This window comes from Lethenteron reissneri, chromosome 34 (assembly GCF_015708825.2).
Source record: "Lethenteron reissneri isolate LAM-NWPU_2019-01 chromosome 34, ASM1570882v1, whole genome shotgun sequence".
NCBI lineage: Eukaryota > Metazoa > Chordata > Hyperoartia > Petromyzontiformes > Petromyzontidae > Lethenteron > Lethenteron reissneri.
In genome coordinates this window covers 11427127-11452890 of record NC_083812.1, presented here as the reverse complement: position 1 = coordinate 11452890, position 25764 = coordinate 11427127, and the positions used below count along the sequence as shown (strand labels likewise).

General features: G+C 51.4%; 1 protein-coding gene across 5 annotated transcripts in view; it reads right to left on the bottom strand.

Annotated features, from left to right (window-relative positions):
- LOC133350664 (paired box protein Pax-2a-like) overlaps nucleotides 1-25764 on the bottom strand; it is a 339735-nt gene that overhangs the window by 75494 nt on the left and 238477 nt on the right. For 2 of the 5 annotated variants that reach the window (XM_061565266.1, XM_061565268.1), the window contains exons 2-3: nucleotides 11592-11757; nucleotides 2408-2614 (exon numbers count right to left, since the gene is read on the bottom strand). In XM_061565266.1, coding sequence (XP_061421250.1) covers nucleotides 2408-2614; nucleotides 11592-11757 — 373 coding nt within the window. Of the gene's footprint in view, nucleotides 1-2407; nucleotides 2615-11591; nucleotides 11758-25044; nucleotides 25087-25764 lie in introns of those variants that run through there. The other 3 variants (XM_061565270.1, XM_061565267.1, XM_061565269.1) reach the window with 2 other exon arrangements.

Sequence of the window (25764 nt, the reverse complement as noted above, 5' to 3'; positions counted from 1 at the left end):
CTACTGCTGGATGAAGGCCGTCTCTACCCCTGACGCGTGCTGCAGCGGTAGCAATGTACAGGACACACACAGCACCCACGCACGAGTTGCCTCGACGTACGTGTGTGCGTGTGTCACTCGCATAACCTATGTAGGTTTGCATGTGTACACATTAAAAATGTATGCATGCTCCTATGTATGCACAACTGATTTAGCGTTCGTGGCTGTGAATGATTGTGTGTGTGTGGATCGCGAGAGGAGTGGTTAGGGCACTGCGCTACGCATCTGGCGATCCGAGTTAGGCACCCGCTCGCCGCTAGCTTCAGTGAGGATATATCTGAACCGGTCCTGGGCCTCACCTAGATCGACTCAGCCTCAAATGAGCACCTGGTGTGGTGTGTACACGGCACTACTCGGGAGACAAAGGCGGCCGGGCGTGGTGCTGGCCACCCACCCCCTCGTGTGCCGTTCCAGGCCTTCATACTTCATATGGTGCTCGCTGAATTGCACTTGTCTCCAAAGTTTACTTGGGCTACACGGGGGATCTTTGTCTTTGTGTGTCAGTGTTTTTGTGTGTGTGTGGTGTCGTGTGAATGTGTAAATGTCGTCACGAGGGAGACAAAGGCGGCCGGGCGTGGTCCTGGCCACACCCCCCCCCCCCCCCCGTCGTGTCCCCTCTTGCCCTTAATAGCAGAGAGCCCTCTGACGAAGGGTCATTACCCAAAACGTCGCCTCTGGTTTAAGCGGTCCCTCCCTGCTTTGGGCCGGCGTTGTTAACGACCACGTGATGAAAGTGGGCGGAGGATGAAGGCGTCAGCAGCGGTGCAAGGGTTGGGGCGAGGCGAGGAGTTGGGCTGAACGATTAATCGATTTCGAATCGATTAATCGCAATTTGAATTGAAAAGTCCTATTGCTTTCTTAGTGGAATTGTTTTAATTTTGTCATTATTATAACTTTATTTAACTTAACAATTGTTCTATGCTTGATTGTTCTATTTCAATTAAAACATTTTAATAAATATTTGAAGTTCTCATCCTTGCATTAGAATATATAGAGCAGTTAATATTTTGATGGTATCGTGTGGTAATGCCCCATCACATGTTTTAAATCGATTACACAGTGAATATTGAAGTGAAGGTTGACTTTAAAAAAAATTGTAATCGCAATTCGATATTTTCCCCAAATCGTTCAGCTCTAGCGAAGAGAAATCGCTGTGCGTGTGGGGGGGGGGCAGGGGGGGACACGGGGGGGGGGGACACAGGGGGGGGGGGGGCAGGGGGGGACACAGGGGGGGGCACAGGGGGGGGCACAGGGGGGGGGGACACTCGCAGGGAGGGAAGTTGAGCCAATCTGCATTACAAGCCCAGAGGTCAATTATTTATCCAGGAACGGTGTTTTTTTTTGCCTCGTCCAACTTTCCGGACATCAGTCACACAAAGCGGGGTTGATAATGACACTCTCGGGCTCGTATAATATAATCGGCGCCGCTTAGACGAACTAAATGCATGACCAAGTCCATAATTGGCTTAGCCATTCCGTTCCGTGTGATTCTACGGAGCAGGCCTGGCGAATTCTGGGAGGGCATTTGGTTGGTGCGCGGGTGGAGAGGGGCGGGGGGGGTGAAGGAAGATTTCACAAAGAGAGCGAGGATAATGAATAATTTGGCTCAATATGAATAAATCTGACATTTCCACAATGTACGTTTAAAAGTACGGATAGCATTGAATCGCTATGACACCGCTGCACGCACACACAATCTCGCGCGTGTGACCTCACGGATGCAAAGATCCCCCAGGTAGCCTCTCGGACTCTTGGGGCAAGTGCTGTTAGAGAGCACTTGTGAAGGCTGTAACGGCACACAAGAGGGTGTGTGGCCGTACCACGCCCGGCCGCCTTTGTCTCCCCTAGTGGCAATGTTTTTTCACATCGTACTAGGCACTCAATTGAGGCTGAGTCGACCTAGTTGAGGCACACGACCGGTTCAGATAATCGTCACCAGTGTTGGCCGCTGCACTACACTGACTCACACAAAAATAAAGACAAAGATCCCCCGTATAGCCTTAACAGACTGTAGGGGCAAGTGCTGTTAGCGAGCACCTATGAAGGCCGGAACGGTACACGAGGGGGTGGGTGGCCAGCACCACGCCCGACCGCCTTTGTCTCCTCAGTGGCGATGTTTACACACCGCACCAGGTACTCATTTCAGGCTGAGTCGACCTAGGGGAGGCCCAGGACCGGTTCAGATAATCGTCGCTGGTGTTGGCAGTGAGCGAGAATCGAACCCGGGTCGCCAGGTTCATAGCGCAGCGCGCTAACCGCTACACTACCGCTCCCCACACACTGACACACACACTGATACACACACACTGACACACACACACTAACACACACACTGACACACACACACACACAACGTGACCGCCCGTACCTGTTGATGGAGGAGACGCTGGGCACCGTGTCGGTGTCACAGACGCGCTCCGCGAGCAGGCGGTCCCGGATCTCCCAGGCGAACATTGTCGGGTTCTGCCGCTTGTATTCCGCGATCTTGTCCACCACCTTGGGAGTGGCCACCTTGGGCTTGGAGCCTCCGATCACCCCCGGGCGGATGCTGCCTGTCTCGTAGTACCTGCAAGCGCTCGGCACCCAGCGACACAGAGACCATGGTATTACTACTACAAAGACGGAGACAAAGATCCACCGCGTAGCTTCACGATGACATGCGACTCTACGGGTGTCCGTGGGTCGCTGCGTGAGTCTATGGGTCTCTGCGTGAGTCTATTCGTCTCTGCATGGAACTCTGGGTCTTTCTGTGATTCTATGGGTTCATGTGTTAGTCTGTGGGTCTCTGTGTGAGTCTATGGCTCTCTGTGTGATTGTATGGGTCTCTGTATGAGTCTATGGGTCTCTGTGTCAGTCTATGGGTCTCTGTGTGAGTCTATGGGTCTCTATGTAAGTCCATGGGTCTCTGTGTGAGTCTCTGTGTCTCTGTGTGAGTCTGTGGGTCTCTATGTGAGTATATGGGTTTATGTGTGATTGTATGGGTCTCTGTATGAGTCTATGGGTCTCTGTGTAAGTCTATGGGTCTCTGTGTAAGTCTATGGGTCTCTGTGTGAGTCTATGGGTCTCTGTGTGAGTCTATGGGTTCGTTTTGGTTTTCGTTCTGATGTTGTTGGTGTTTTTTTACTTTTGTCATTTAGGTGACCCAGGTCACTCTTGCCAATGACACTCCTATCCTGGTCTCTCTCTTGAGTTCTCACAAAACCGACATGAACCTTGCTGTTGGGATAAGTAGAGTGGCCAGCACCGTTGCCGATGTTCTACGCACGGGTATTAGGTACTCAATTGAGTCTAGGTAGACCTAGCGGAGATCAAAGGAGAAGTTCTGATTTCACTTGCCGCTGGTATTGGCCGTGAGTGGAAATCTAACCCACATGGTAGCGCGGTACGCATACCATTACACCACCGCTCGCCACATTATTACTCCAAAGAAGAAAACAAAGATCCCCCATATAGCCTACATAGACTGTTGGGGAAAGTGCAGTGCGTGAGCACAGCCTACTATTACATATACACAAGTTACAGTCGCTTACAATGCAATGTAGGTGTGTAAAGCCCCTACACAACCTCACGTCTCCATGGTTAACGGACACACACGGAGCTACTTCACACAGCGTCATACTCTGAACCCAGCCTGGTGCTCGCCATGAGAATGTGGAATGCACATGAACTCCACCCCACGCCGGGAGACACTTCGCCTTGCCGTTACATTGAATAAATCCAAGCGTTGTAAATTCCACATTCCTGTATCGCTTAGTATCTACTGTTCGAGGAGTCCAAGCTATGGATCACATTGGGCCATCGCCTGAAACGTCGCCTTGTTATATATTCACCCTTTGAAGGCCACGGTGTCATTGGCTGAAGTGTGGACCTCTAGGCACTACAGGTTTATTGGAAGAGCGGCAACGATGAGGCAAGAGTGACGGGACGTGGTCGGTGGCTGCCGGAACGCCGCTCCGGACTGTTCCGGCTGAAACCGATCACGGGTCTGTCGATGTGCACAGCGCACACAGCTCGTGCACAACAACATCATCGCAGGCACCCTTAGCGGGAATGTAAGTAACTCATTCACTGAAGCGATAAGCACGCCTCCCTGCTGCTATATCTGCTCCGCCAAATGATATCTCTGTGATTATTTAAAAACAAATGTTTCTATTTTCACATTGGGCTGCTGCCCGAAACGTCGCCCAGTATGCATCGTTTTGTGACCGCAGCGTCATCGAAGAATGTTGAAGTCTAGGAAATACATATTTTATTTCACAGTAAACAAAATCACGTTTTTGTTCGTGTTATTTCCGCGATGTTCTCGCCGTGCGGCGTGAACATCGGGCAGCGTGTGGCGGGCACGCGCGGTGCCGGTTAGCGCTTCTGCCGGCGTTCGGCATAGCCACCACCATCATCATCATCATGGGGGTCTCCGCGCGCTCTCGGCAACAGCTGGGGCCCGTCGCTCGCCCAGTGCAGCAGACAGAAAGCAGCAAAAACAAACGGCACGCAATCCCGGCAAACTCGTGCCCTCGGAAGCTGTTGTAGTCGCCGTGCGTCGTAATTGTGCGTGCCCCCCCCCCCCCCCCCCCTTTGTTGTTGACTTCGGTAAGTTTGTTGTTGTGCGCAGACGTGGCGAAAGCGGTGAGCGCGACTGCGACCCTCCGCACGAACCGGTGCTGCCCCCCCCCACCGCCTCGCTCCTAGGTCGACTCAGCCTCAAACGAGTACCCGGTTGTAATGTGTACTAGACATCGCCACCAGGGAGACAAAGGCGGCCGGGCGTGGTGCTGCTCGCTAACAGCACCCAACGGTCCGTTAAAGGCTACACGGGGGATCTTTGTCTTTGTCTCGCCAGCGATGACGGCATTAGCGGCACACGCTTCGATGGGGGTCTCCCTCTTCAAACAAGCGCGGGGTGGCCCTGAGGCAGCGCTGGAAATTCCCCAGTCCTATGGCAGGAGCCAAGTATATCGACAGAGCAACCGGCGATGCCTCTGTGACAGCCGTAATCGTTGCGACGAAAGTAGCAGTGGTAGCGACCTCAATTTAGCCCCATTGATTCCTCAGCTCTCCTTGAGGTATTGGACAATACCCTCGTTGATGATCACGTTTGATTTCATTTCAAAACTACGACACGTTCCCGTTTAGCGTTGTTGTTGTTGTTATTGTTTAACGTCGTCGAGTGGGGGGAGGGGGGGGTGGGCATTCGATGATGCCAGCGCGAAATTTTCTTTGACATTTGCGCGAACGCGTGGACGTTTGTTGATGTCGATGCGTTGCTGGCACGCCGCGTGCCTGTTCCACGGGGCTCATTGAGCGACGGGGTTTCTCGGGGCATTTACGCACGCACGCAACTTCTCCGCCTGCCGCTCCAAAATACATACACACGTGTGTGGAACCACGAGGGCAACCCCGACAGGCCTTCACATGCCGAGATGTAACGAGTAAAATACACATACTTGTACAAACACAGAGATCCCCCCGTATAGACTGTCAGGGCAAGTGCTGATAGCGAGTGGCAGCACCACGCCCGGCCGCCTTTGTCTCCCCCAGTGCCGATGTTTTTTCTACACCGCTCTAGGTACATATGTAAGGCTGAGTTGACCTAGGGGAGGCCCGGGACCGGCTCAAATGATCGTCATTGATTATTGGTCTTTGTGTTTATATATATACAGGGTGGCCCAAATGTCAGGACACATAGGGTTATTTAATTAATTTTAACGCTGTAACATTAACATTTTAAATGGTTTATTCTTTAAGTTCGTGTTTAACCATCATCATTACTGTATTAATATATATTTATTCTGCTACCTGTGGGGGTAACCTCAAATCTGTCGTTTATAAAAAGAAAACGTAAAAGAACCTCGACTGAGAACCCTGAATGACTTGAGACGAAACATCATGGATTAATGTTCAAAGATGACACCGCTGTAATCCTAACCAAACAATGAATATCAAAAGAGAATCCATGCACGCGTGCATGCGTTAACGTTAATATAAATACATTTGAACGTGGTAAAATGAATGAAATAACCCTGCGTGATTTGTTAAGATAAATATAAAAACCCGATGTGTCCTGACTTTTGGGCCACCCTGTACATCTGAATCAGAATCTTTATTGAGGAATCCGATGAGCTGTAAAGCTCTTTGTCTCAGACGTCAAGTTGGGGCGGTTGGAACGATCAGTGTGATTATGGAACGATCAGTGTGATCATGGAACGATCAGTGTGATCATGGAACGATCAGTGTGATCATGGAACGATCAGTGTGATCATGGAACGATCAGTGTGATCATGGAACGATCAGTGTGATTATGGCAAGGAAGTCAATCAAGATCGGCACCCACATCTCAGTCACGCCGAAAGTCAACTCGGATGGCTAAGGGGCGATTTTTGACCCCCCCCCCCCCCTCGTCACACGGCATCACAAAAAGTCAGACCCCCTCCTTCAAATATGACGTCATAAAGCTCTGCCCCCCCCCCCCCCAAAAATATAAAACATGCTTCAAATCGCTTTAATCTATTGTCATTGTAGTGCGTACTTAATGTGCCGCTGTACTCTGATGTTGTAGGAGAAAACATTTATAATGAAAAGTATATTTAATTAAGTAGAACGTGTTGTCTATATTTATTTAAAGTTGCGCATTTTGATGTGACGTCAAATTTCTCAACCCCCCCCCCCCCTCGTCACAAATGTCTGACCCCCCCCTCCTAGATGCGTGACGTCATTTATGGACGGCCCCTTAGTTCATGTCGGTCAAGGTTCGGGGGGCCGGGGGGGGGGTTAGTGGCACCCAACTCGGACGCGTCGTTCTCAAGCAGAGAGGAAACCCCACATGGGCAGGCGGTAGTCGGATGAACGGCAGAAGCACTCAGAGGTGCAAGAGACTGGGAGGTCTGGAGAGAAGGGGGGTCCCAAGCGGCGAGACGGGGATGTTGCAGGGCCGTGGTGGAGTGGATGTGGAGTTAATGGCCCAGGGCAGCAGTGAGAGGAGCAGGAGGAAGGGCAGCAGCGGCCCTTTGAAATTGGGGAGGGGGAGGGAGGGGGAACGATTCCAAAATCCACAGCAGTCGCCCTCATTGGCGCTCACCCGACGTTACTCGAAGTAACGCCACGAGATTCCATATTTGAAGCTTTCGTGACTGCAAGGATTCACACTCTTTGGTTTTGTCGGTAAAGTCACGTAGGTAAAAAATAGAATAAATGAAAACAACTAAATTTAATCAGTGATATAATTTAGTTTTTAAATCAGTGATTTAATTTAGTTTAGTTGTTTTCATTTATTTTATTTTTTACCTACGTGACTTTACCGAAAAAACCAAAGAGTATGAGATTCCATATATATATTTTTTGTGTTCAAAGCAACTTCATTGTGATTACGTGAATGATGACACCGCCGTGCACCCCGCGTTCATCTGAGAGGCACCAGCCGGGTGTCGCGGCCGCTGCTGTCCCCTTGCATTCAACGTCACCTTCTGACATCCGTACAAAGTTGGTGATAATAATAAAAAGTACCCGTGAACAGAACGGGGCATTTGCTAAAGTGCAGGTGACGCTGAGCAGTTACAACCTGAGTTTGGCGATACTGGAATACCTGCTGCGTGATTACGGCAACTCGATACTTGTAATCCATCACTCCCAGCACTGATCACAGATAGAGCGAGATGTCTGTAGAGAGTTTATGGGACTGCGATGATCACAAACCCCCCCTGCCCACCCCCACCCCCCGAAGCCACCCAATGTTCCTGCAGGGCCCCGGCTCTAACGCAGAGGGGCCTCGCTAATAAACAATCGGGCAGTTCACCAGCGTTGCTTCAAGCAAGCCCGAGACAATGATTGTCAAAACCAGTCCAGAGTTGGCCCGTGCTGAACCAGTGGCGCCTTCTGAAAGATTCACTTTCAGAAGGCCGTGGTGGCAGAATGCCTCATGTGCTGCCCCGTATTTAAAATACTGTGTTAAAAAACACACAACAATCGATGCTGCGCGCTAACATAGCCCATGCTGTGAAGAAGGCCCATTGCGCGAAACGTCGCCTGTTATATATTTAACTCTTTCAGGCATCGCTGTTGACGCGTGTGTTGAGTTTTTTTGTTGCTGTTCACTCACTGCAAACTGTATCGAGCACTCGCATCGCAGCTGGAATAGTGCCAGTTCGAATCCTGATTGGGGGTCAATAAACCCATCATCGTTTTTTTGAACAAGGTAAAATAGAATTTCCAACAGTAAGACGAGTGCTTCCCCGTGCTTCTTTGTGCGCTAAGATGCTTCGAGTTGACACGCAAAGCCACTTGGGAGAACACACAACAGCCTCCGACTATGGAAATTCCACATTCCCATGGCGGGGGCCCAGGATGTCCAATACTGAGACGAGTGCTTCTTTGCGCGCTGAGATGCTTCGAGTTGACACGCAAAGCTACTTGGGTGAACACACAACAGCCTCCGACTATGGAAATTCCACATTCCCATGGCGTCGTGGTGATGGGGTGAGGGGCAGACAATCCGTGGGACAGCCGCTGTTGAGTGTGATTTTAATGAGGTTAAACCGGATGCCGAGGGGGTGAATGGGGGGGGGGATTTGGAGGGTGATGGGCCTGAGCCCCTCCCCTCTCCCCTCCCATCAGCGTCTCCTCGTGAAGGAGACAAAGCGCGTTTGTGATGCAAAGGGCGAGCTCCCCCGGCTTTTATCAGCGCGGGGTTATCCCTCTCCCATCGCCAACGCCGCCCCCCCCCCCGCCCCCGCTGCTGCTGCTGCTGCTGCCGCCCTTATCTCCGCGCAGAGAGACGACGCAGCGAGACACGCTCCGGCGGCGGCGTGCGCGTGCGTGTGTGTGTACATGTGTGTGTGTGTATGTATGTACGCGTGTGTGTGTATGTACGTGTGTGTGTGTACATGTGTGTGCGTGTGTGTGTACGTGTGTGTGCGCGTGTGTGTGTGTGTACGTGTGTGTGTGTACGTGTGTGTGTGTGTGTGTACGTGTATGTGTGTACGTGTGTGCGTGTGTGTGTACGTGTGTGTGTGTACGTGTGTGCGTGTGTGTGTACGTGTATGTGTGTACGTGTGTGCGTGTGTGTGTACGTGTGTGTGTGTACGTGTGTGTGTGTGTGCGTGTACGTGTGTGTGTACGTGTGTGCGTGTACGTGTGTGCGTGTGTACGTGTGTGTGTGTGTACATGGTGTGTGCGTACGTGTGTGCGTGTGTGTGTGTATATACGTGTGTATGTTTACGTGTGTGTATGTACGTGTGTGTATGTACGTGTGTGTGTGTACGGGAGAGTGTGTGTGTGTATGTGAGAGTGTGTGCGTGTGTGTATGTATAGGAGAGTGTGTGTGTACGTTTGTGTGTGTGTGTACGGGAGAGTGTGTGTGTGTTTGTGAGAGTGTGTGTGTACGTGTGTGTGTATGTGAGTGTGTGTGTATGTGAGTGTGTGTGTATGATTATATAGGTGTGGGGAGCGGTAGTGTAGTAATTAGCGCTGCGCTACGCACCCGGCGACCCGGGTTCGATTCCCGCTCACGGCCAACACCCAGTGACGATTATCTGAACCGTTCCTGGGCCTTCCCTAGGTCGACTCAGCCTCAAAATGAGTACCCGATGCGATGTATAAACATCGCCACTAGGGAGACAAAGGCGGCCGGGCGTGGTGCTGGCCACCCACCCCCTTGTGTGCCGTGCCGGCCTTTATAGGTGCTCGCTAACGGCACTTGCCCCAACAGTCTGTTAAGGCTATACGGGGGATCTTTGTCTTTTTAGTATTAGAGAGTGTGTGTGTGGTGTACGAGCGAGGATTGTTGTGCGTGTATGTATGTACGTATGGGAAAGCGTGTACGTGTGTATGGGAGTGTGTGCGTGTGTATGTATGTATGTTTGGGAGAGTGTGTGCGTGTGTGTATGGGAAAGTGTGATCGTGCGTGTGTGGGTGTATGGGGGAGTGTGTGTGTGTACGTGTGTGTTGGGAAACATGTGTGTGTGAGAGAAAGAACATGTGTGTATGTCTTTGTGTTTAGCGCCCTGCACAACGAAATCTGCGACCCGAGTTCGATTCCCGCTCGCGGTCAACACCAGTGACGATTATTTGAACCGGTCCTGGGCCTCCCCTAGGTCGACTCAGCCTACAATGAGTTCCAGGTGAGACAAGGCGGCAGTCAGTGCCGCATTATCCTCGTAGCAAAAGTAGCTACACATGTAGCTACTACTACACGTGTAGTAGTAGCTACATATGTAGTAGCTATGGGCCCCGCACTTTCAACGGCCCCGCGCTAAATGCTTTCAAGCTATCAATTCCGGTTCAGTGATTCTGCACTTGCTCTATTGCTATAGTACTATACTGCCTTCAACTTTCATGAACGACTGGGTGTTTAAGGTTTGCGATTTGTCGCATTATCTGCCTGTATAGCAAATGAAAACATACTATTACTTTACTGTGCAAGTAAAATAATTGTGTGTTTTAATATTTGTGTGTTTTTATTTATTTAATAACATATGCGACATGCCCACCGTACCAGATTCTTTTTTTCATAGATGCTGGCTAACAGTACTTGTCCCAACACTCTAAGGCTAAACGAGGGCATCTTCGTCTTTGTCCCAGAGAGCAGTGCGAGAGTGTTGTGAGCTGCTGGGCAGTGGGGCTCCAGCAACAGCCGAGGAGCGACGCTCACAACAACGATCTGAGCGCCGGGCGGCTACAGCGCGCAGTGGGGAGCACAGGCGGTGCCTCTGACGGTCATCTCGGTCAACCCATGGGCAGCACCCGTGACCTCCTCAAAGGTGCTGGCGGACCATTATCCAAACAAGAACATTTTGCACAAGAAGATCATGTATAAGGCTCACCCGCAGGGGACCCTATTTCTGCTATGCGCACGTGACACTTTTATCATCTGCACAGCGATTTAACTTATTTTTGAATACTCTTTTTTTCTGTACGCATTTAAAAATATCGTTGCTGCTGTTTACGTTGTTGTTGTCAATTTGCACAAGCTGAGAAAGAGAGAGCGACACGGGAACGAAGAATCTCACCGCCACGCGCCCCGTGTATGCATGGGTATGTGATCAATAAAGCTGACTTCTTGACTTCACCTAGCCTTCTTGGTTTATTCGGTAAAGTCACGTAGAATGGAAATAATAAAATAATAAAAATAAAACATAATAAAATAATTATCACGACGTTTCGGCCACAATGCAAGCAGCCGTCCTCAGATGGAGAACAGGTCTGTCAGACAGAGTCTTCTCGACAGACCTGTTCTCCACCTGAGGACGGCTGCTTGCGTTGTGGCCGAAACGTCGTGAGAATTATTTTATTATGTTTCATTTTTATTATTTCCATTCTACGTGACTTTACCGAAAGAACCAAGAAGATGAATCCCTGCAGTCACGACAGCTTTGAATCGAAATTCACCTAGCCTGTCACGAGCGTTGCAATTCGGGTAGAGATGGTGCTCGCCCGCCTTTGCCGATAGCTAAGTAGTAGAGGGGGGGAGGGGGGGGAACAGCGGCACTTCTCAAGGGGTCGTCAGCCAGCAGCGACGGCTGCGATGGCCGGGGGTCGAGGCAGCAGTCCCAGGGCCTCACCTGCCGAGAATCTTGGAGACGCAGCCGTGGGAGACCCTGAGCTGGCGCGAGATGTCGCAGGGCCTCACGCCCTGGTGGGCCAACTCCACGATGCGCTGGCGCACCACGTCTGGCAGCGGCCGCCCGTTCACGAACACTCCGCCCAGCTGGTTGACGCCGCCATGCCCTGCCGCGCCCGCGGGGCCACACGCACGCGCACAAACGACCTTAACGCGGCGCACGCGGCGGCGTTACTCGCCTGGACGCAGGCAGCGCGCGCGCGTGCCGAGCGCGCGCACAAGATGAACGCGTGCGCACGCGCTTAGCGGAACGCACGCACACACACACACTGAACACACACACACAAACTGAACACATATACACATACACACACACTGAACACACACACACACAAACTGAACACATACACACACACACTGAAGACATACACACACAAACTGAACACACATACATACACAAAACCTGAACACACATACACACATACATATACAAAACCTGAACACATACATACACACATACACAAACTGAACACACACAAACTGAACACACACACTGAACACACGCACACATACAAAACCTGAACACATACAATGTTAACACATACCACAACTAATAGGGTTTTTCCCCTTTTTTCTGGCAACAAAACTGACACCTTTTGCAAGGAATCATGCTTACATTAACCACAATACCTGCAGTCAAATGTAAGCATTCCTTGCAAAAGGTGTCAGTTTTGTTGCCAGAAAAAAAGGGGAAAAACCCTATTAGTATATTTTGGTACTGGCAAAGGAGATCCCATGACATACCACAACCTGAACACGCACTTACACATACAACCTGAATACATGCGCACGCGCATCCTGAACACACACACACTTACAACTTGAACACACACAGGCACCTTAACGCATGCACACACACACAACGGGAACACACACAGACACGACCTTAACACACGCACACAACTACAAAAATACAAAGACCCCCCCTATAACCTCAAGAGAATGCTGGGACAAGTGCTGTTAGCGAGCGGCAACACAAGTCAGGACAGAGTGCGATGACCACAACAGCAACGCACCACAACTCTCATAAGCTGTGCTGCCTGTTGCTGGCCGCTTGGCGTTTTGGGCCTCTGCTCAGGAACGGTGCACAGAGTACACACACACACACGCGCAGAGAACATACACACACACAGAGTATACACAGTATACACGTGTACGCAGAGTATACACACAGATCACATATACACACACAGAGTATACACACACAGAGTGTGCACACACACACACAGATGGTATATACACAGTATCGACACGCACAGAGTATATACACACACACACAGTGCACACACAGATTATATAGACACAGAGTAAACGCACACACACACAAGAATATACACAGTATACACGTGTACGCAGAATATACACACAGAGCACATATCACACACAGATTATATACACACAGACTATATACACGCACACAACACACAACGCATTTGGTGAAACTGTGTCTGACGTTTCGGGCTGTGGCCCTTTTCGAGAGATTCATTTATTGACCCCCCCCCCCATACATTCTATTAAGCGGCTGAGTTGATTAATAAATGTGGGCCTTTATTTAATTGTCTATGTTTCAGTGGCACTGCCGATGCAATCCCTTCATCTTTTTGTTATCGACCGTGACTCAATTTGTTTTATCCTGCACACATACATATGTACACACGCACACGCACGGAGTGGAGTGGTGGCGCAGTGGTTAGCGCACCCCACGGGCCGTGTTCGATTGCCGGCCAGGACTGTGACTCGCAATCAGCCGCGCGTGATATCTAAACCGCTCCTGCAAGGCCTCTCGCATGCATCCGACCAAACCAACCACCACTGGACCCGCGTGGTGAAGTATGGTCAAGTAACCCCCTAACCCCCCCCCCCCCCGCCCAGCGACCAAGACTGCGCGGCGAGAATTTCGTCCAGCAGTGGATTGCCACGGGGCTGTGTGTACGTCGGTAACGTATCGTACACCCGCTCTGCTAGCCACGGCGTTGCACGTGGACACACACAAACACGCGCTGGGGCTGGCATCGGCGGCGCACTTCTGTGAGATCCAGCGCTGTATGGGGGGGGGGGGGCGAGGGTTGATGGATCACGCAGAGATTGATGCCAACCGACGCGGGCTGTGATGCGAGCAAGCCGTGGCCAGTACAGCACGTGGGTCAGCGAGGCGGTGTGCACGCGGAGGGGGGCGAAGCTGTCTCGTCGATTGCCTCCGCCGTGATGGCGATAGCGCTCAATTGAGCGCAATTGGTCAAAACCATCGAAAATAGGCGTACGGTCTTTGCCAACAAAAATAAACTCTCTCATGTGTTGGCGAGAGCGTGACCTGAGCCGGAGAGTGGACGATCACTGCTTGGGTCAGATTGCTCGCTGGAGATGACGGTTGACAGATTGATGGATGAGGAAATATATATTGAAACTTTGTTAAAATCTCCACCACACCGTGACCGATTTAGTGAAAGAAGGTAAATGTTGGTGAGCGTCGTCGTCATCGCCAGCATCACACAGCTGTCGATGTATTTGGAGATGTCTGTGCACCAGTCTGAGTTGGACTGATGGCAATTGCAGAGATGTGTTTTAGAAGCGCTGGAGGGCTGAAATTCAGTCGACGCATCATGAACATCATAAAACTCTACAATTTTCGTCTAATCTGAACCACTGAGAATAGGGCAAAGGAGGCTGATGCATTCTTTACTCTCGGGGGCAGGGTCGGCCAAAGTCCCCTGCTCAACAATTACGAGGACACGGAACCCATCGTCAGCGAACCGAGTAATTCGCCTCCCGTGGAGTGTGACTCTGCAGCCGATAAAAAGCGGATCCAAGCCCGACACCGACTACTCCTGCACAGTGCTCATGCGTCCGTGCTGGTTACGAGGACGCGCACGCGCGGTGCGGATAATATTCATTAAGAACGCAATGCAAGGGCACAATCTACGTATATATAGATAGTTAATACCAGTTGCGTGTGTGCACATATATATTTATGTGTTTACGATGCTTCGTAAATATTACTGTTTTCCCACATATTTTTAAACGTATGTAAAATAAGACATAAAAAGCATTTATAGACCAATGTAAATATATTGTAGATATTAAGCATGTACCAACTCCGTATTAACTATCATGTATATAAATAGATCAAGCATATGCAAATATAATTAGTATCTTAGCGTAGACACTCCCACCTATATACAAAGACACAGATCCCCCGTATAGCCTTAACGGACTGTGGGGGCAAGTGCTGCTAGCGAGCACCTATGAAGGCCGGCACGGCACACGAGGGAGTGGGTGGCCAGCACCACGCCCGGCCGCCTTTGTCTCCCCAGTGACGATGTTTACACATCGCACTGGGTACACATTTGAGGCTGAGTCGACCTAGGAGAGGCCCATGACCGGTTCAAATAATCGTCACCGGTGTTGGCCGTGAGCGAGAATCGAACTCGGGTCGCCGGGTTCATAGCGCAGCGCGCTAACCGCAGCACCACCGCTCCCCACACCTATAAAATCTGGCTGTGACGGTCCCACCTGATGACGGAGACTTGTGTTGCCTCCGAAACGTCGTGATTTTATTATTTTATTTTTATTAATTTTAATTTCACTTTTTTTACCTACATGACTTTACCGAAAGAACTAAGAGTATATAAACACACACACATATACGCTTCTGCACTCCTGCACGCACGCCATATACGAAGGCATGTACTTGCATGTGGACGCATATGCACTGCCTGTACGTGCGAGTGCCGTGGAGTACTCCCGTGCGCGTTCAGTGCGCACGCGGAATGCACGCGAGCCCTGCCCCCGGGGCACGGGGCGCGAGCCCTGCCCCGGGGGCACGGGAGTTCATCTAGTCCCCTAAACTTGCGGGACACACAAGAAACACACACACACAACAGAGAGGGAATTACTTCGATTTTCTGAACATACTGAGGATTTTCCGGGTGACAGGAAGGTTTTCTGCACATTGTCACTGAGATAAAAATGTGTGTGCGATATAGAAATTGCTACAGGATGTATCCTATGCCATTGTGCAATGTATGTCGTTTTTTTAAATTGAATTAGGACAATGGATGAATATTTCTTCAATCGGGTCAGTCGGCCGAAACGTCGGCGTATTATTATTATTTTCTTCTGCTCGGTGTCGTTACAATCTGTTCCCTTTTTTAGTTTTTAATTCGCCTTGTCTCTCGTTTGTCCAAGGCCACTCCGCCGCACCTGATCCCACGGGGTCAAAAAACTAAATGTCTTGAGAGTGAGACATTGCCCGCGATTGCCTTTCCCGCAGCAGTGCATTCACACAAGCGCCGCGAACAGCTGCGTTTAACTGCTACTGTCATAACGGATAAGCATTATTTAAAACTAAAAAACACTTACAAGTCTGATTGTAATTAAAGTCTGCACCGTGTCGGGCAGAGCCTACGATGTATGTGCACGCGTGCGTATTGGGGGGGGGGGCGGTCTTGCAGTGGCCTGCGCCCTGTGCTACGAACCCTTCGGACCTAAGTTCAATCTCCAGTGGAGGTTTCACATGAGTGGCGAATGAGATGTGAAACTGCCCGCGGTCTCCACCAGGTTGGCCAGCCTTTAACGAAGTGACAAGCGCGGTGTGAGAACAAAGAGGGATTGGTGGTTCCGTGTCGAACACTACGACGTTAACCACACACTATCTCCATGTTACTCTCTTGAGTATATATATACAAATTAGTGTGATTAAAATATAAGTTTAAATAACGAGCTGTAAAACTGAAACTGACTTTTCAAGGTACAGTATAAATATTATCCAACTTCCGACCAAATGGTTTTCGAGGATAATATTTGAAATGTTCGAATTAACGAAACTCAACAATGGGGGGTTCACGTTCCTAGAACTCATTAGCGAAATGTCGCAACTTAAACACAACTAAAAATGCCAATCAATGTCAATCAATCGGGCAAGTAGAGTCGAGCGTCCTTCGAGACTTAAATTATCTCTTTCACGAGGGACCTGCGCGACTTACAGAAGGAGTCCTGGGTGATTAAATCATTCTTGATTTTTATATTCAGTGATATCCTACACAGAGCGTTGCATGTGTATCCACATTACTTCGCAATATACTACATATATCACTATACACATATTGCATTCGTTTAACGGACTACATTCTGCTCATTAGACTCGCAAAGTCGAAACCCGACCTGCGTACGCTACTCAAGTAAATGCTCCTGCATATGTGCGCGTGCACGTGTGTGTGTGTGTACGCGCACGTGTGTGTGTGTGTACAAGAGGCGTGTGTTTATCAACTTCGCCATCCGTCTTTGTCTTCCTACGAATGTTTCTCTGCTCTGTATCCCAAGTGCTGCGAGGGATTATTTGTCTCTGACGCTGAGTGTAAATGTAATGCATGGCTATAGAAGGGATGCTGCATCCAAACTGGACGAGCGTAGAAGACAAAGGTTGCACAAAGAAGAGGACGACCTGATAATGCAGGCGGTGATGAGAAGGAAACTGGAACAATGTGATCACATATGTAGGTGGGATAACAACAGGAAAATGTAAAGTGTGTTGTTCAGAAAAAAATGGAAGGAACCGAAAAGAGAGGAAGACATCAGGCAGCAAGGTTTGAAGGCGACAGAAAGAGATTGGGGCCAGAAATGTGGCACGACTTTGAGCGTATTGACACAAGACGAAACGTGCAGTGGACACCTACGGCCTATCGGCCCATGGATCGTGATGATTATTATGATGACCCAGGATAGCCTCGCTGAGTCTCAAGACTCTTTGTCACGAGGGTCCTGCCGAGTATTCGCACTAGGGGGACGATGGCTGTCACGTGATTATATTCCTAAAAGAGTCATGTGCGGGATTTTTTGTTTTATTTGCCAAACTTAGAGCATGACTCTGGAAAACAGTGGCCTGCTCTTGTGAATTACGTCACGGGATCGTTAACATCCACTGTAAAGCAGACGGCGTGTAGTATTTATACGCTTAATACGCCCGAAGTAATAACCGGGACGGACGCTGGGTTCGAACCGCGCGACCGTCCAGTGTCCCGGCGCTGTAGCTGCAGCTGTGCCACAACTCGCCAAGCCAGCGCGGTTTTGTTTTGCCGGAGATCTGAGCAGCGGTTGTTCTGTGGGTATACCGTCCCTCGTCAAAGGAATATGGAATTTCCACCAATGCTCATAAAAATAAAATTCTGAAAAAATATTTTATTTTTTGTTCGATCGTGTGGGTATCGTGTCAATGTGGAACTATAACCCTCCACTACAACTGCCATTATATCTCCACGACCTAACCGATAAGAAACTCAATATCAACCGCAATAACATTGGCCGTGTCTGTTAAAATCTCTAACAGATGTGTGAAACCCCTCCCCGTCAGAGGCGCTTCAATCTAGATTTGAAGTTTTCGTGTTTACACTGCGAGCCAGATCAATTTAATCGGTGTTTTATTTGTGACACTGAAAGTCCCGTGTAGCCAGTTACCCAGTTAAGTTTTCGTCATACGAGAGGTCCAGGACTGCAGCAGATATTACTCGCCGTCGGTGCTACCTGGACTCCAACTCAGGTGTGCGGGTTTCGTAACGCGGTGCGCTCGCCGCGTGAGAGTTGCCATCGCACGTAGCGGTCGACGGTTCGATTCCCACTCCCGCCTCGACAGCCAATTCATTAAAACCCCCGCGTGCCGTTGCCGGATTTTCGCGAATATTTGCCACGCCGTCATTAAGCCACAGCGCCCCCCCCCCCCGCCCCGATGCAACGTGGACGTGTCAGAGAGTCCGTGGCGACATTGGCAAGAGTGGCCCCCACTGTGTGCCGAGTTTCGCAGCCACTTGCACCGGACGTTCAACGATTGCATTCATTTCCACGTTTTATTTTGTTGTTGTTGCCAGCTCTCCTCCGTGACGAGCGAGTTGGAGAGGGTGTGAATGATTCCCTCGCCTGGCTAAATGAAGGGAGTTTAATTGCGTGAGACACGGTTGCCTGCGCTCGCATTTAACGTCGCTTGAGAAAGTTTACATCGGAGGAGAGCGCCCGTCGTACGCATTTAAACCACACAGACTGCAAGGACCAAGAGGGGTTTGAGAGCGCCTATTAAAGGCTGTTTCAAAGTGCGGTGTGGGCAGAAATGCACGTGCCCTGCCGCCACAGTCCCCACCCATCCGCTGATGTTCATAAGCGCGCTGATACTGCAACAGCGTTGGGCTGAGTGGACCTACGGGAGGGGTAGGCCAGGTTGACATCAGGAGTGCTAACCACTACACTACCGCTCCCCACGCACACTACAAAGACAAATATCCCCCGTATAGCCTTAACAGACTATTGGCGGGGTGGGGGCAAGTGCTGTTAGCGAGTACACTACACACAGACGCACACACACACACGAAACACATAAATACACAGACACACAAACAACAGCATCTATTAATGAATCGTCCACATAGGCACGGGGATGGAGCGGTGGTACAATGGTTAGCGGGACTCCACTGTGAACCCGGCCGCCCAAGTTCGATTCCCGGCTGGGGCTGGCGTCAGTGACAACGGTCCAGCCCTCTCCCACCGTCACCCAACTCGCACTGACCAGTGTGGTGAAGTATGGCGAAACTAAAATCCTCCCCCCATTGGCGACACGGCGTTGGGAAGCGAGGCCGTCGTCCATTGGTGCAGGAATTGACAATATCTGGAATTGGTTTTGTATTCAATAAGAATACGCACGTGCGTTTACAGCACGCAACTTGAAAGTCCACATTGCCGCAACCTCACCTCTGTCGGCTCTTGAGGCTCTGCCTAACTCATTGTGCCCGGGCATTAGCGGACAAAGAGCCCCACAAATGCGCTCGCCGCAGAAATACCTGCAGCCATTGTCGGAGTGGGGCGACCGACTGCTACACGCATCAAACTCACACGGGGGGGTGGGGTGGGGGGGGGGCTTACGGCAACAATAATATTAATAATGTCGTGCGCGTTGTCGTTTGAAAGAGCACGTTCTCGGGGCGCCTCGCTTTGATGTACGGGGATCGCTTAGGATCGTTTAGAGAAAGGGAGGGCTCTCTCGTCCCTCTGACTGTGGGTGCGCGTGCACAAAGAACGATAAGGCATCTCTCTCATGGGCAGCGGCGGCGACGGCGGCGGCCAGGATAGGGTCACAAAGTTGGTAGGTTACGGCATAGGCGACAAACCGTTGCGTGTGTAATCAGCGTGCGGTCAGTGGAGTAGGAGCAGGAGGCTGTGTGGGTGATGGTCGGGGTAAGGGGTGGGGGGTCGGGGGGTGGGGGAACGCGCGCGCAGGATGGAGGAGAATCGAGTAAACAACTTGGGTGGGTCAGGAATTGAACGCGGCTCGGAACGTGGCCGTCGACGTGTGATCATGGGCGAGTGGTGGGATGGGTGCGGCACGTGTGCGAGATGGAGGAGGAGGAGGAAGGGGAGAGGGCGAGCAAAGTTTGTAGGTCTGGAATAAGCGGTGGCAGGCAATGCGCTGTGGGTGCAATCAGAAGCGGGGTGGGGTGGGGGGTGGGGGTGGGGGGGTAGTGATGGGTGGGACGCGTGGATGTGCAGGATGGGTGAGGAGGGCAGGTTACCGAAACAGGCATCGGAGTGGCACCCCGAGGTCGGCGACCATGGGGTGGAGATGACACTGTAAGACGAGTCCTTGGAGGTCAACTGTGCAAGTGTTGCGGAATCTAGCAAAAGGAAGGAAGCGATGACGAGGGTTTTGGTTGCGTCAGCGCCATTAGCCGTGCTGACCCCCATGACCTTGACCTCAAGGAGTTAGACAATACCCAACTGAACACGTGACTCACAGCCAATACTTGCACGGAACGGACCGTTCAGAAACGATGGTTCGCGAAACACGCGTCGAGAAATGCTCGTGCCGCCGTTTGTGCCGTGGGTCACACGCGCCCCGGCTGCTCGCGCGGCGCGCCTCCGTTTGAATGGCAAACATCGGCGGCCGCTTTCGCCCACGGCCCCTCCACGGCGTGCTTTAGGCCTACTCTTCCACGCTGATCGGGCCGTCTCGTGAGAGGCGGGGACTACCCACGTTTTTAAGCACACCGCACCGTCGACTAACTTGCGACGCAAATCCGTTCGCTGTGCTGGCTGGACAGAGGCCGTGGTGGCTGTGGGTGGCTATGAGATGGGGCCGGCGCTCTCCGTCGCTGGGACCAGGCAGAGCAGCAGCACGTGACTAGGACGTTCATTGTCATGACGCCTCTTTGTTTTTTTTTATAAACCGGTGCTAATTCTGGCGGTAAACATGGAAATCACCCGACCAGATTCGTGAATTGTCTTAGACACGCGCGGGGTTCAAGCCAAATTTCCCCGTGGTTCCCCCTTTCCTCTGCCGCTGTTAGCAAAGACAAAGATGCCCCGTATAGCCTTCACGGACTGCTGGGGCAAGCGCTGTTAGCGAGCACCTATTACCCGGCGCACGGCCGCGGATCGAACCTCGCGTGTAGGCCACTGCTGATGGGGTTTTTTTCTTACACACAGTTACTTATTCAAGGCTGAGTCGACCTAGGAGAGGCCCACGGCACGCTGTTCAGAAAAAACTCCTCGCCGCCGGGGTGGCGCAACGAGTTGAAGCAACGCCGCGTGCGGGGCATAGTACGCTAACCACTGCGCCACCGCTCCCCCCCCCCTCCCACCGTGTAGTGTGCACACCGCTCAGTACACGTGCATACATTACTCACGATGATTATGTATAAACTGGCACAATACATTATTATTATTATACTGCACGCGTGAACTTATATTACGTAATCCAATATAATACACGATCTGGGGGGGAGCGGTGGTACAGCGGTTGGCGCACATTGCACGATGAATAAAAGTGGTTCAGTTCGATTCTCAGTCACGGCTAACATCAGTGGCGAGTTACGTCTGAAACAGACTTGGCACCACCATTCCCCCGCCCCCCAACTTACACCCCCTCCCCCCTCCCAGCGTGGTGAAGTATGGTCAAACAATACCCGTGGCAGATAATGTGCTGGGAGGCTTTACTCCAGCAGTGGATTAACAAGGGGTTTAGCCTACACGCAATTACACAAGCCACAATGAAATTAATTTAAAGCTTAAAGAATACGGTTCGTAACAATACATACACACGTACCGATACGTACATATGCACATGCATGCAAGTCACGCACACGCGCGCTACAGAGAGAGACACACACACACGCGCGCTACAGAGAGAGACACACACGCACACACGCGCAGGCACACGAAGCGTGGCCGTGAGAGATGGCCTATCCAGCAGTAGATCGGCCATGGCTAATGAGGAAGCAATGTGCAGTGCATTACACGCGCAAATGCACCCTGACTCAATCACATATACACGTTATATATATAATATTTATAATCGTATACGTATAAACATATATGTAATCATGCATACGCATTATATATCATTCTTAAGGTGCGCTAAGCGGTAGAGGGCTCTGATTCACAAGCGACGTTAAAACGATATCACAGTCCCTGCAGCGAGACTCATAATTCTCGGGGGGGGGGAGGGGAGATAAATAAAATAGGTACCACTTTGTGGCACGTCAAGCGGCCATCGCGCGGGATGTGATTGCCCTCGCCATACGAATGTGGAATGTCCACCGCTGGCCCTGGGATGAGTGGGAGACGCTTGGGGCCCGCGGGGTCTCGTGAACGACGCGGACCAGTGGCCGAGACTCGTGTCCCTTGCGCGTCCCACGGGGAGCGGTGGCGCAATGGTGAACGCACCGCGCTCACAGAAACCCGGCCACCTTACGTTTGATTAACGGCCACGGCCGACGTCGTCGGTGAGCGACATCTAAAGCGGCCACGGGTCTCTCCTAGGTGGACTCGGCTTTAAATGAGTTCCAGGTGCGATGCGTAAACATCGGAGACGTATACAAGCGAGCTGGAGCGTGGTGTTGCCCACCCAACCCCGTCGGCTTTCATAGCTACTCGCTAACAGCACTTGCTCCACACCCACCCCCCCTCCCAAATCTGTTAAAGGCTACACGAGGGATCTTTGTCTTTGCGTGTGCGCTCGCGCGCGCGTAATCAGACCCCGTGGTAAATAACGCGCCTCGGTGCTGTTGAGTGACTTGGCGGTTAGGCTACGGGGAGGGGGACTCACGGCTTAGGAATAATCTAAAGCACACAGAATCCATCAATTAAAACCAACACGGGCGCACGCGCGCGCGAAGACGTCGCGTTCACAACGCAGCGTGGGCTAATGTAGCGTGGCAGGCGCGGGTGATTTGAATTGGAATATAAAACATTTTTGAAAGCGCGTGCATTTGTTGTTGTTATTGTTGTTCTTGGGAGGCTGGGGGAGGGGGTGACCGTTGTTAATTCCAGCAGCCGCCCGCTAAATCGTTGGCAATTCGACGGATATTTGACGGCGTCTTTCCGACAGACCTGTTCTTCACATGAGGACGGCTGCTTGCGTTGTGGCCGAAACGTCGTGATAATTGTATTTTATGATGTTTTATTTTGATTATTTTATTATTTCCCTTCTACGTGACTTTACCGAAAGAACCAAGAAGATGAATCCCTGCAGTCACGAAAGCTTTAAATCGAAAAAGAGTAAGGAAAGGTTAACGAGTCGCGCTAGCAAGCGACTCGACACGCCAACGTGCAGCCTTCGATAGATTAGTGGGAGGCAAGCGCTGTTAGCGAACACCTATATGAAGTCATTATCGATGATATTGGTCGCGAAAGCCTACGTGTTAAACTGACCCATGTGCAGGCCGACACGCGCCACGATGGGGTCGGAGGCCAAGGCGACCGGTTCAAATACCCGTCACTGTTATATCTCCACATCGATCATGAGTGGGAATTGAACTCGGTTCGTAGCGCAGTGCGCTCAGCGCTGCACCACGTACAAGCAGCTGCCGTACACGACTAACACACTACCCACACGTAACGCATTTTATGCGCGCTGCAAAAAAAACTAAAGACAAAGATCCCCTGTATAGCTTTCAACAGACTGTTGGGGCAAGTGCTGATAGAAAGCAGCACCTATTAAGGCCGGAACGGCACGCACGCTACCACGGACACTCACACATTAACTCACGCACATATAAACATTATCACACGTACAAAAGACAAATATCCCCCGTATAGCCTGAATCGACTTTTGGAGCAAGTGCTGTTAGCGAGCACCTATGAAGGCCGGCACGGCACACGAGGGGGTGGGTGGCCAGCACCACGCCCGGCCGCCTTCATCTCCCTAGTGGCGATGTTTTACACATCGTACCAGGTACCCATTTTAAGCTGAGTCGACCTAGGGGAGGCCCAGTAGCGATTCAGGTAATCGCCACTGGTGCTGGCCATGAGCTTGAGAATCGAACTCGGGTGGCCGGGTTTGTAGCGCAGCGCGCTAACCGCTACACCACCGCTCCCCACACAGACACAAAGACAGAGATCTCCGTATAGCCTTCACAGACTTTTGGGGGCAAGTGGACACACACTACAATCGATCGGCACGCACGTTCTGCCACACACACACACATTCACGTGTACACAACTACATACACACACCGCCAAACGTACACACGCACTCCGTTATATAAGCACACTGATAGACACACTGGCACACACTGCACACACACGCACTTGTTCACAAGCACACACACGCGCGCGCACACACAAGCGCACAAAGACAAAGGTTCCCCGTTTTACAGCTTTAGTGCCCTTACCGCGCGAGAGGGGTGGACGTGGCTCGCACCGCGCGTGGGCGCCTTTGTTCCCGCCGGTGCTGCTGTTGTTAACACCCCGAAGCAGACACGTGTGTGTTTAAGGCTGAGTCGACCTAGGCCCAGGACAGGTTCTAATACCGCGACGCGCCACTGGCGTGGTCGAGAATCGAACTCCCGTCGGTGGCGCCGACAGCCACGAGAACTAATCGGCGTGCACACCACATCCCAATAACAGCAGCAGCTCCCTCAAATACACACACACACCCTCCCAATAACACCACCACCCTCATATACACACACCCCCTCCCAATAACACCACCACCAGCAGCACCCTCAAATACACACACACACACCCTCCCAATAACACCACCACCAGCACCCTCAAATACACACACACACATCCACACCCTCAACACCACCTCCCTGAAATACACACACACATTCACACCCTCTCCAAACAACACCACCACTACCAGCACCACCCTCAAATACACACACATTCACACCCTCAACACTACCACCCTCAAATACACACACACATTTACACCCTCAACACCACCACCCTCAAATACACACACACACCCTCTCCCAACAACACCACCACCTCCTTCACCACCACAACCCCTAATACTCTATCCCCACCACCACATCACCACCCCCTTCACCACCACCACCATCACAATCCACCACCACCACCACACCACCTCCCCCAGACCCTCTCCCCCTCCCTTGTCACCCTACATTTACCAGGGCTCTCTGGAGTCTCACCACGTGCTCACCACAGCTCACCACGTGCTCACCACGTGCTCACCACACAACACCCAAAATGCCCTCCCTGCCGCGCGGGCCGACGAACAGGAGCCGCTGTGGGAGTGAGGTCGTTTACTCGGTCACGTGGTGAATGTGTGCGAGTTAGCGCGAGTCTGTATGTGTGTGTCTGTATGTGTGTCTGTATGTGTCTGTATGTGTGTGTCTGTATGTGTCTGTATGTGTGTGTCTGTATGTGTGTCTGTATGTGTGTGTCTGTATGTGGGGAGCGGTAGTGTAGCGGTTAGCGCGCTGCGCTATGAACCTGGCGACCCGGGTTCGATTCCCGCTCACGGCTAACACCAGTGACGATTATCTGAACCGGTCCTGGGCCTCCCCTAGGTCGACTCAGCCTTAAATGAGTACCTGGTGCGGTGTGTAAACATCGCCACTAGGGAGACAAAGGCGGTCGGGCGTGGTGCTGGCCACCCACCCCCTCGTGTACCGTTCCGGCCTTCATAGGTGCTCGCTAACAGCACTTGCCCCTACAGTCTGTTCAGGCTATACGGGGGATCTTTGTCTTTGTCTGTATGTGTGAGTGTCTGTATGTGTGAGTGTCTGTATGTGTGAGTGTCTGTATGTGTGAGTCTGTATGTGTGAGTCTGTATGTGTGAGTCTGTCTGTATGTGTGAGTCTGTCTGTATGTGTGAGTCTGTCTGT